The sequence below is a fragment of the Nymphaea colorata genome, chromosome 3 (assembly GCF_008831285.2).
Source record: "Nymphaea colorata isolate Beijing-Zhang1983 chromosome 3, ASM883128v2, whole genome shotgun sequence".
NCBI classification, from domain to species: domain Eukaryota; kingdom Viridiplantae; phylum Streptophyta; class Magnoliopsida; order Nymphaeales; family Nymphaeaceae; genus Nymphaea; species Nymphaea colorata.
In genome coordinates, this window is record NC_045140.1 from 16,153,237 (window position 1) to 16,165,471 (window position 12,235).

Below are 12,235 nucleotides of genomic sequence, written 5' to 3' on the forward strand. Positions count from 1 at the left end.
AAAGGCTTGAGTTTTGGATGCTTAACGTTCTTATGCTATTGCACTTGGTTTTGTTTTTTTTGTTTTTTTTTGAATGGGGAGGCCTTGGTTTGGCTTGGCGTGGCTCGCAACTTGAGGATCCTGTTTGGGCCGGCGGGAACAAGGCCATGAAAGTTCGGGAAACTCAGGCTGGGACCGAAATTTGGGATCTCCTCACTGTCAGTCCCCGAAATCGGACATTACGCGTGCTTTCTTACCCTCGCTCTCGTTGGTTTGCTCTCGTCCTTCTAGCAATAAAAAAACCCGAAACTTCTGTTTATTGCGGTTGTGCCACTCCAAGTCCAAGTTCAAGCAACCACCTTAAATGCAGCGGCTTTCATGGCAGTGAGGCAACAGTTGGTCGCCGGAAAAAGGGAGGGACAGAAGGGAGCGTCAGCTTCCCCCTGACACGTGTTCAATGGCTATTACCTAAGGTTGCCTTCCCCTCGGTTACGAAGAGAGAGAAGGTTTTCAGGACGGACGGACGGACGGTGAGGTCGGCCGGAGGAGGAACACAGGTGAGTTCTCTGTGCATCGTTCTTGCTTCAAAGGTTTCTTTTTTATGCTTCCTGAAGCTCAACATGCTGTTTTATGTTCAAACTAGCGATTTTACGAGATTTTGTTCCTTGTGCCCTGAGGTTTTCTCTTTCTGTGGATGTTTGAAGCTATTAGGATCCGATTTTTGTGAGAAAAGACGCTTTTTTTTTTTTTACGAAATACGTAGCTCGTTAATTAGGGTAAAAGACGGGACGAATTCTCGTCGGGCGTCGCGAGACTTTGGTTCCTGTTTTTGCTGTTCTCGCAGGCTAGCTTGATGTCTTGCGCTTTCAGCCAGCTAGCAGCAATACACTTAGTTTCAGAGTGCTTTCTTCTATAAATTTTTTCTTCTTCAGCACGATCGCTTTTGTTCCGGGCGTCGCGTCATCAGACCGTGTTACTGATAAAACTTCGTTTTCTTTAGCCCGAGACTTTTCGGATCTCAACGGCCTAAAAAACGAACACCAGCTCTTTCAGAAAGTCACTATGTTCGAGAATCGCCCCTTCGCTTCGCCTTCTTCCTTTAATTTGATCTGCTTCTCCTCTCCTTTCTACCTCCATTTGCCGAAATCATGACGTAGCCCGCGCTTCTCTTTTCCGTCAACTCTTCCCCGAAGTCATGACGCAGCGCGACCGAACGCCGGTTCTTTCGCTTGGCCGTCCTTGCCCCTTCAGCAAGTCTCGACAGAGAAAGAGAGAGTCATTTTCTCTGGTCTAAGCTCGTTTTCCTTTCTGTACAAGCCTAGGAGCTCCAGTCTCCCTCTGAGACCTACTGTTCCCGATCTTCCAAATTCTGCACAGTGTTGAAACTAAATGCTGTTCCTTCTTCTCCCTTTTTTAATATTTTCTTTTTATTTTTAAAAGGCTCTGTGATTTGAATGCGCTTTGGTACCAGTTCCTGTGCATCCTTCCCCGTTCCTACTATGAACAAGCCGGTCCCTTCCGGTCTCCCTATGTTTGCTTTGGAGCTATCATCACCTCGAGCGTCCCGGAACCATTTTTAATGCACCATTTTTGGCCGGATGGACACCGTCGACACTCTCCCTTGGGTTTGGGTTGGTAGATGAACCATGCGGATCGATTATGCTCAAATCTAAACGGGAGCTCTTCTATACAACCCTTTTTTCCATTAATTGTTGCGTTTTAGGGCTTCAGCCAACACTATTATATATTATATCTTATAAAAGATACATAGCATAACGTAATGCATAAACAAATTAGCTGCTAGAGGTGGGATTTTTTTTTGTCTTTTTCACTAAATTTATTCCACAAGAGAAAGTCATACTTGTTGGTTTTATATTCTTTTAGGATGTGTTGGATTATCTCCGATTTTAGAGCTGAGGTGATACAAGATCTTAGGGCCTTTAGTTCTAAGATTCTAAACCCTCGAATTCTCATGACGGTTTGAAAGATACAAAGTTTACACTGTGGATATGATAAACCTTGCATGAACTACTAAATTGAAACCTGGAACCAAACGCTCGCTCATTTCCTGACCTTTCGCCCTGGTCGTGGGTTTGTGACAGTTCGCTGCTTGCACACGCAAGGGGATGGTTCGGTTTGTAGAACGGATTTGGTGTACGTGTGTTTGTGTTAAGTTTTGGTTCAAACACTTTGTGGAAGTCGGTTACTTATGTTGTTCTCCAAAATTTTAACCATTCATCCACAGTGCATGGTTAAAGGCCCAGAGACCCATGCTTGGACCATTTACTCGGATATAAAGATCAGATCCTATAAAATTCACAAAAATTTCTCTCTGAATATTTGTCCTTCAAGTTCTTAAAATTTTTGAAGCATGTGAGCAACAATACGATGGCCGGACTTTTGGAAAAGCAAGTAAAGTTTGATGCCTAAGACTGGTATAGGACTCCAATTTGAAGCTTGAAGTAAGTGACTGAAATTTTTTGGAAGGGAAGACGCAGTGCAACCGTATTGCTTATGATCCTTCCTTTTCCATCTTGGTGGCAAAAAGCAAGCTACAGCTGGATCGCCACGGCTTGGGCCCGATCTCTCAGGCCCTCAAATGGACCGGAGCTTATTCAATCACTGCCGGGCCCGATGAAATATCTGTTCCTATCTTACCAATCTTCATTTTGGTGGGTCCCAGCTCAGCTAATCAGCTCAAAATGGCCCCCGCAAATACGCATTTCCCATCTCAGGCCTGGCGCCAAAGAAATCTGAACAGCTCATGGGCCTCGGTTCGTTTACCCAAACGCCAGCTGTGGAACTCGGCTGCTGGTTGTTGTTGTGACAAGCCATTTATATGCTAGCTCAACCAAGACGAGTATACATATATATATATATATAGACAGTTAGACACACACACAATAGGCACAAACTAGGATGACGCGAAGCATGTTTATAGATATGAACAAGATTAGGAATGCTCTTTTTTCCTAACAAGTTGATCGCGGATGAGTTTTTGACGAGAACGAAACTGAGAGAGTCGCACTGTTAATCTTCCAGCTATACCAAGTTACCCACTATGGCACATATCCACTTAGGGATGAATTTGAGCAGGTGGTAGGAGGGAATGTGATGGTACTTTGTTTAAACAATGCTCCCTGCGAAATATATGACCATATTGTAAAATCTTTCTCCTCAAGTTGATGAATTAGCGATATTTTCTGACGCATAGTTATGAGAAAGGTCGACTTGACACGTCTCTTTATCAAAATGTGCATCTCGTTTTGGCTTTGATCATGACTTTCCAGTTTCCCTTCCTTACTAGAATTTCATCGTTCTGTAAAACTTTTTCTGATCTTCTCTCGCCTTGACGTGTCGCTTTCTGTGTTCGCTTGTTTGCCGGTGAAATTCGGTACGGCCTTTTTCTTTATGGGAAAACAATTAAGAACTAAAAATGGTTGCCTTCTATATTTTGGGTAAGCTTTTGCTAATGAAAACTGCAGACGAATAAAATGTGTCGACTTCTTTGGTGCCAACGCTTTCTTGTTCTAAATTTTTGTCCATGGTTGGGTAGAATCCAGAGGGAGGGGCAGATCTGTCGTCCCCTTTTAGAAGAAGGGGCAACAATGTCTTTCTCCAGCATGAGAACATTGAAGTTTTTTTCGTTTGGTTAAATAAAGTTTTTAAACTGACTACTTAAAGCAAAGCATCACCAACAGTTGCGTGAAATTTTCGGTTTTGAAAGCAGGGAAGGAAGGAATCCTCGCGTAATCAGTCACCATCTTTTCTAGCAACTTACTGCTAGTCAAAGTTATTGTTGACCTGCCCCCTGTTGCCCTTGGAACTGCTTCAATAAGTGCCAGTTTCTTTGTTGTGATTGTTTTTTTTCCAATAAAAGATTGCTTGGAGTTAGGCTTTTGTTTTTTCCATCAAAGAAAGAAAAAAGATCTTCTCTTCTTTTAGGATTTTAACTTTCTTTGGGATCAACAAAATCGACCATTCTTCCCTTCGCAATTTCCCCAAACCCCAATATTGAAGCGTGTGACGATTCTAGAAGGACAGGATTTTACAACCTGCCTAGAATTTCCAAGCTATTTTCGGCGATACCTTTTTAATCTCAGCTATAGTTTTAGATTCATATAACAAGCCAATTACTAGGTGCGATATTAGTTGTAGATAATATTTGGCATCAATGGTACTAGAGACCCGTCGTCTACAGATAGATAATGAGATACTGAGTCCATGGGCACGGTAAGCTTCCGGCTGAAATGTGATGGAGTACAAGCCTTTGCAACAAGCTTAGATGCAAATACCCTGTAATCTCAAATGTTTAAGCTCTTTAAATCGGCTTTAAAAATGTAGAGTGAATTGCAAGGTTAATTTTGATAGCATCCAGTCTTTGGAGTAAGAAACAATTATTGAAAATTGATTTTTTCGCTATTTCAAAATTTGACAGTCATAAAGATGCCTAGATCTTTGTGATTAACGAAAAAAACTTTCACATCAAAGCGCTGCTGCCGATTGGCTAAATCAGGCTGGATCGATTGTGAATAAGCTAGATATATAAAAAATGATTTTAAATAGACATATACGTATATATGATAATTAATTCAAAATAAAATATTTAAAAAAAAAGTTCAATGCTGACAAGTGACGCTCTTGAATGGGCAATTGAACCGAATTGGTTTGATTCGAAGGCCTTTTCTAAGTAAAATCAGCCACGTAGTAGACGTGCGCCAACATATGAACATCGAGATTGAAAAGGTCTCTATTTGTAACGGGCTCCAATTTCCAAACCGCTTTCTAATTGCCCTACTAACTGGGGACGTAGGGTCATGGAGATGCAGATTATTCTTTAATGCTGGTCTGATTGTGAGAGAAAAAATTCCGTGGTAACTTTCGGTAAGGTCAGGATACGCCAGGCCAATAGTGGTCCGAGAAGTTGCGTACCCGTAGCCGAAAACGTTTTAACCTGACTAGTTTTACTGCGCGTTACTCTTAGAACTTGACGGAGTAAATTGGAGTCCTCCAAGTTTTCGCAGTTGACTGCAAAACAAAAATGACCAACTCCACAACTCCAAAGGACGGCACCTATATGAAGGTTAATTCCACAACAGACGAAGTCGACTTTTGGCAGTGTCTTCCAGAGTTGCATGCTAGATCCACACTGACGAAGTGGAATCTTTTGTGAACCAAGGAAAAATGGATGTGAATTACCTTTTTATTCGCTTTCTGATTTTGTATCCAGTTTTATTACTGCGGACCGCACCCGTTGGTTTCTGGGTATGTAAGGTGGATCAGATCCAATGTAGCTCTTTAAATCCGTTCCTTGATGACCATGTATTTGGCCCTCCTCAAGGTGATCAGTTGAGGCTCCTAGTTGTTTGGCCATAAAGGTTATTCGTATAGATTTGGATGTTGAAAAAACATATTTCCATAGAAAAGTAAACCGCATTGAAGGTAAAGAAAGGAGAGGGTTGTCTCTTGTACCGTCCTAGCCCGTTTCCTTTGAGACAAGAGAGTAAAAGAAAAGACAAGTTGTCTGATCCTACTTTCCGGATGATGCGTAATGCTGCCAATTTGTCACGCAAAAGACCTGCTTCTTCTTTCTCCCCGTCTTTCACTGGCACGTTCTACGGATTAATTTGGTCCTTACCGTGCTCGTTGTTTCTGCCATTTTTAGTCTGATTATTCCTATCCTTCAAAATGGTTGAAGTATATCCATGTATGAAAGAGTGAAAGAGATGACTTTGGCTCGCTTGAGCATGACTGTTTGATTAGTTAACCTTGAAAGGCAGGTTTGAAATTGGTCGACTTGCATAGCCATCAAGGCATCGAGTAGCAAAGGGCCTTGAGATTGACAACGAATTCTGGCTCTCTTTGTCATCGCTTCTGTGGAAATGCTTAATTATTCAGTGCTATACACTGCCAAGCTGCGCCCTGTTCTGTTTGTGGTCGGCAGTATGTTTGCAGTTAAAGAGGTGAGTAAGACAGGAAGAAGGGAATCTCTAGTGATTCTTGAGAAAAGAAACAAAATATTGTTGGCTGGAAACCAAAATTGAGAATACACATTATATATATCCAGCCAGTTACTCCTGCTTCATTGCCCTGCTGACGCCCAGGTGGTGGTGAGGCCTGGGACTACTGCTTGAAGTGTAAGGATCACGGAAGAAAATACTCCAGGTGGTATTAATTCAGGTTCTAGAAAGGGTACCCAACAGTATGCAGTCGCTAGCTAGTCCCCTTGAGGTGTGTTGTTTTAATGTTGATGTTGCTGCCATGTCGCATATGCAGAAAAAGGAGGACGCCGGTAGTCTTCGAGTTAGACGAACTAACCATCAACAGTCTCGCCGAGGTAACAGTCTTTTTTATTCAATTTTGGTGTTTACATTTTAGCACCAAACACACTTTCAGCACCAATAATTCAGTTCGGAAATGGGAGAACGGTTTCTTGCTTTAGTTGCCATAATTTTGCGGGCTAAAAACGATTCAATTTTAGTGTACAGAGGTACACTGATAGAGATACTACATTCTTTATTCTTTGAAAAGGAAACATGTGAAATCAGGATAGTTTTCTGCCTGGTCAGAAAACTAGGACCGCCAAGAATGAGCCAAGATTATGTAGTCTTTAGCATTTAAAATGTACACAGTGGCATTTGTTTTTGGAGGTCGTACCCGTGACAGCCACTACCGCAGGCACAACTTGCCTATTAATTTTCATGCAGTATGGTGCACCTGTGCTGTCTACGTGATTATTGTTGGTGCCCCTACCTTCCAGATATCATGTGGACAGGTGATTACAAGCTAACGTCGATTAATAGGTATTACTGTAGTTATGCCAAAAAGTTTAGGCTGATCCCCGAGATGCTGTTCGTTTTGAAATATTAAGATTGTGTTTGCGCCCTTGTTTTAATTTGGCCGAGCACAAGCTAGTTAAGAAAAGCTATGTATTATTTTGTATACCAAGCTTTGAGGTAAGATACGTTCAAAACTTCTCTTACTTGACTAGTCCATAATCAGGGCACAACCTAGAGCTGTTCGTAACCAGAATATCACATAACAACAAAATTTGGTTCATATTTGACAGTTGGAGCGCTAGCAGCTATTTTGGTTTTTGCTACTTCGTGTTGATTAGCTCACAAGAGTTTTGTTGCTTAGTGATCAGGTTGTCACACGTTATAGTCTCACGGGCTGGGTGGCCATTACCCCTACGCTACTCATTGACTACATGTCATTTGAAACAGATGTAGTGGTACATTAGCCATTTGGTAAGCGGGGGACGTTTGTTTTGTTTAACCAGGTGGAATGTTACGAGAATAAGGAAGACTGAGGGTTTCACTGTATCAGTTACGGATGCTTTTAAAAATCAGAGGACCAGTCACCTAACCTGAACAAAACGGGGGTTGTAACGGTAGACAGACCGGAATATATAGTGATCGTGCGGGAGAAAAGAAAACCGTATTCCAGAAATCGCCAAGTGGAGGATGATCTTGAATCGTCGTAGTTTCTTCGTCGACATTGTTAATCTCTTATTTACGTCCTTCCCTGTAGGCATATTTGTTATATATATTCTTTTCTTTTCATTGGCAGCTTGTACATCACCTGATCATTTTGTCATCATCCATCTTCTACTAACCCTCCCTGCTTTGCTTCTTTGTTATATTGGATGTCAACACAGGGTTAGGGGAACGAAAATGAGAGGAGATCAGCGTTGCCCACCTCTTCTCTTCCTCCCTTCTAACTAGAAAACTGTTCAGTATTCACTCGAGCAGAACAACAAAAAAATGAGGTCTCTCCTTGTGCGCAAGAATAGTTTGAAGAGATTGTTCTCGTTCGGCCGCCGCTCTGCGGATGACGATAGCCCCAAGGAGGACGGGCTGCCGGAAACCGAGGCTTCAAAACCGACTGAGATTTTCCCCCACATAGAACCGCTGACCAAACCAGCATGGAGGTGTTTCTCTTATGAAGAAGTCTTCGAGGCCACAAATGGGTTTCATTCCGGTTCGTCCATAGAATTCTTTGCCTACTTGTTTTCCCTCTTAACTACTGATTTCTGTGAACAATTGTCACAAATCTTGTTCATGGTAACAGATAATCTGGTTGGACAAGGAGGGTATGCGGAGGTGTACAGGGGAGTCCTGAAAGAAGGGCAAGTCATAGCTGTGAAGAGGCTTACCAGAGCTGCAACGGATGAGCAGAGAGAGAAGGAATTTTTGACAGAGCTTGGAACCATTGGCCACGTATGTCATCCCAATATTTCGTGCCTAATTGGTTGCTGCATCGACAACGGCCTCCACTTGATATTCGAGTTCTCTGCTCATGGTTGTGTGGCTTCTCGTTTACATGGTATTAACGGAAAAAGCAGAAGAAACTGCTTTTTTGCTTTACAGGATTTGTCTGGACTTCTTCATTTTCCGCCGTCTTCATTTAAATTGCCTTTTTTCTGAAATTAGTTGGTGCCATTGCAGATGAAGATTCACCGCCTATGGAGTGGAAAGTTAGGCACAAAATCGCCATGGGTGTTGCCCGTGGACTTCATTATCTGCATAAAGGATGCCAGAGAAGGATAATTCACAGGGATATCAAAGCATCCAATGTGCTTCTTACTGCAGATTTCGAGCCGCAGGTGAATCATTGTGAACTTGGTCTTTTTCATGCGTAGAGTGATGCAGTGGGCTTATCTGTCACCTGCTTTCTTTATTCTTATGTTTGGGATGGGAGAGTGGGTGCTTATTATTGTTGCTGATGTGCTGGCATTGTTTGGTGGATAACTGCTGTATTAGTTTAGGGCAGGGTTTGTATTGGATGCTCGTTGCTTGGGGAAACTAAACTACCGTTTGTTGCGAGAAGATTTTCTTCAATTGTATTCCTTCTCTTTTTTTTTTTTGCAAACCAGAAAGAAGGCTGTAGCTATTTGGCTATTCACTCAAGTCACCAATAGAATTTCCACAAAACCATTCCCCAAAATTTTGATCCAAATGGTTTTAATGTTCGTTGTGCCTCGATGATTGTCAGGCATTATTCAATTGAAATCTCTTACTCTCTCTCTTCCGCCCTCTCTCTCTCTCTGCCCCCTTTTTGAGGCAGAATATTATGGGACCAATCCTACTTTTTCTCATTGTTTTGTCTCCTTTCCTTTACAATGGGACCAAGCCTTCCATAATTGTTATCTTGTGGCTCTGCAGATTTCTGACTTTGGGCTTGCAAAGTGGCTACCATCTCAGTGGAGTCATCACTCTGTAACTCCAATTGAAGGAACTTTCGGGTTGGTGAACTCATTCTCTAACCACACAAAAGGCATACTGTTGTTAGCGGGCAAATTTCCCTGGTACTAATAACTGTGTTATCAGGTATTTGGCACCGGAGTATTTCACTAATGGCATTGTCGATGAGAAGACCGACGTCTTTGCTTATGGTGTTCTTCTTTTGGAGCTAATCTCCAGCCGAAAACCCGTCGATGGGTCTCACCAAAATTTACTTTCATGGGTAATTTGCATAATAAAGACGATTATATCTTCTGATATGATATAATACATTGGTATGTATCTTCTGATGTGACATACATTTTTCCATAGGCCAAACCGCATCTGGAACAAGGGTGCTTTGAGAAGCTAGCGGATCCAAGACTTGAAGGCCAATACGATGAGCAGCAACTACAAAGGCTAGCGTCGGCTGCATCTTATTGTATCAGATCCTCAGCAATTTGGCGCCCTTCCATGAGCGAGGTATGTTGCATGATTTTTCTCATCCCCGCATCAATCATCATGGACTTACTTTGTTCTTATTACACAAACGGAAACCGGATCAGATCAGATCATGCAATAAAAACCAAGTTAGGATCCACATGGTGACGGGTCCGGTGCGTGGACCCACAGGTCCTTGATGGAGGACGAGGTCCCGTGGATTTGACAGTCGTGCGCTGTGGGACCGAGCTCTCGGTGCCAAAAATAGTCCTCACGTCCATTTTCTCACGACTAGTTTAATTTTAACACATATTTGGGAAAAGACTTTTGGGAGGGCATAGCATATTCCGTCCTTTTGTGAATAATTAGAATGTGGGAAGGCTGGAGATGTCCTTTTCAACAGTTTACATGGGGGGCCAAATGCAAAAAAAAAAAAAAAAAACAACTATTACTTTCGTTGTGCTGGCTCCAAGCGATGATCTACTGGCCTTTCAAAAAAAAATCCGTGACGTATACACCGTTCTTACAGGTGAAAAAGACGTTTTGTTAAATTTTCTATTTTGTTTGTTTAATTAAAAACGATATTTTTAGTTATTCAAGATGGCACGTCAAATTGTTTTTCTTGTCGTTGCTTTGGTGGACTTGAACCGTGGACCTAAGGGTCGATTTCTCAACCACTTTGAAGACGTAAGGCTGAAGACAATTTGCATGTGGTTCATACGCTAGTTGCTAGTAGATTCCCATAAGTTCAAAACTTTTTTTTTTTTTTTTAATGGTTGGTTGGTCAGACTTAAATATCAATAGGAAACTTCTAGAAGATGAGATCATTGATTTGGCCACGGCTTGACAAACATTGCTTTAGCTAACTTGGGAAAGCATGTTTTGTTCCACAAGAAATATATCGTATGCAATGCTGATTTAATTCCAAATAATGTCATACATCTAAGTTCCAAATGGAAAACCATGGTTTCGAACTTTATTTAACATACATTATATATTTATTTTTTTAAATGGAGGCTAACAGCCCGCAAACTTTAAGCACCCCATACCATATTCATGAATTGCGTGCTGCTGATATTTTACAATATAAAACATGAACCTTATTATATAAATAAGTTGAATGAACTTCTTGACATGAAAAATAAATCATCCAATATATTTAAACGGTTGGTATGGTCATTAGATGGCCTCATTAAAAAAAAAAAAGGAAAAAGAGACGTAGATTGAGCAAGATATTATGGTAAAGTGCACACAGACACATGCGATTTTCCATCCTTGAGAAATTAAGCGAAGCTATCAATGTTACCCAAAACATAATTCCTCAGCATTTTATAGATGAAAACAAATTAAGTTGTTTTTGCCCTGAAAAGACCAAATTTGTACCAGATGGCATGTGACCTTTTTTGTGTTGATCTTAATTCTACATCTTTCAGTAACCATAGTTTTGCATTTTGAATGTCTACAATGAATTGAGCGGAGCATGTGATATTTATTGTTTATTTTCTTCTTCAGATACTGGAGTTGTTGGTGGACGGCCAAATCCGGGATTGTTGGACGATGCCGGCACAGGAGGAAGATGATGACTTCTGGGGCTTCGATGATCTCGAATTTGACGACCTGGACGGCGACAGCCCCTTGTTGACGCCTCCTCGCACATCAACCAGCAGTTTTAGATAAAAAAAAAAAAAATTGCCCGACGGCTCTCGACGCCCTCTGTTATTTGTAAATACATCCAAGGCCATCGACCGTTCAATCTTCTTCCGACCAGTTGCTTGGTCATGGATCCAAATGATCGAAGTTACCTGCATCGGTCATGTAGGAACAGTGGAGTTCAAGAACTTGGTCGCGTTTTTGCGTGATCCCAACTGTACCTCCACGTTGAAAAGCCAATAACACCACTTCTCGAGATCCTTTTTCCGTTTTTTTTTTTGAACTACCTACTGCATATTAAAGATATCAAGTGTTCTGGCTTTTGTTTTGTCAATTATCTCACACTTGACCGTCTTGGTTAAGTTGGACCGAACACCTTGCGACGAATCTTTGTCCATATCATTTTCTGTGGATTGCCAATTAATTTCTGTTTATGTTTCCAAAGGAAATCTCCAAAGGTCACTGGAAAGAATTCGCCTTACAGCTTGGGACCAGTTACACCGGGAGAGTTTTGTGGTGTTCTCGGGAGAAGATTTTTTTCCAGTTTCTCTTCTGACTAGAAAAAGGGGAAAGATTTTGCGGGCTTTAACATTTATACGTTTTGCTTGAGCACTTATCCATATATTTTCTAGTGGGTGCTCCCAATCGAGTCATCCAATACCTACAGACATGGGTATCTTTTTTAGGAGAAATGCTTTTTCCCTTTCTTTTTTTTGATGGAGAAAGAATCAAAGTCTTTCTTTTTCTTTTTCCTGAAAATTCCGAACCTGTCTCTCACATCACATGTATGGTTTCATAATTCATTTGTGTTTAAAGGCCAAAGTACTGCTCTCTTGTTTATGGAAAAAGGCACTCCATTTCTTTAGGTGGCACTCAACCTCCTGTGTAGCTTTTAACATGGTTTACTAATAGTGGGATACTGGAGCATATTGGGTCTTCGA

At 41.5% G+C, this 12,235-nt stretch overlaps 1 protein-coding gene across 5 annotated transcripts; it reads left to right on the top strand.

Moving 5' to 3' along the window:
* Window positions 1-357: 357 nt before the first annotated feature.
* On the top strand, window positions 358-11,567 carry LOC116251375 (probable receptor-like serine/threonine-protein kinase At5g57670). 5 transcript variants are annotated; one of them, XM_031625594.2, is made up of 9 exons: window positions 358-536; window positions 6,256-6,316; window positions 7,640-7,962; window positions 8,053-8,307; window positions 8,430-8,587; window positions 9,147-9,226; window positions 9,312-9,447; window positions 9,537-9,686; window positions 11,157-11,567. In XM_031625594.2, exons 3-9 carry the CDS (start codon window positions 7,746-7,748, stop codon window positions 11,319-11,321), a joined length of 1,161 nt encoding a protein of 386 aa, XP_031481454.1. In that variant the 5' UTR covers window positions 358-536; window positions 6,256-6,316; window positions 7,640-7,745; the 3' UTR covers window positions 11,322-11,567. The 5 variants fall into 5 exon arrangements, with proteins under 5 accessions (XP_031481454.1, XP_031481456.1, XP_031481455.1 ...); XM_031625595.2 differs by lacking the exon at window positions 358-536 and adding an exon at window positions 5,649-6,144; XM_031625596.2 differs by lacking the exon at window positions 6,256-6,316.
* Window positions 11,568-12,235: the final 668 nt, after the last annotated feature.

Coding starts and splice junctions, on each gene's coding strand:
- LOC116251375 (XM_031625594.2), top strand. CDS start 7,746: ATGAGGTCTCTCCTTGTGCGCAAGAATAGTTTGAAGAGATTGTTCTCG. Junction 8,308..8,429: donor TGTGGCTTCTCGTTTACATG/GTATTAACGGAA, acceptor GTGCCATTGCAG/ATGAAGATTCACCGCCTATG. Junction 9,687..11,156: donor GGCGCCCTTCCATGAGCGAG/GTATGTTGCATG, acceptor TTTCTTCTTCAG/ATACTGGAGTTGTTGGTGGA.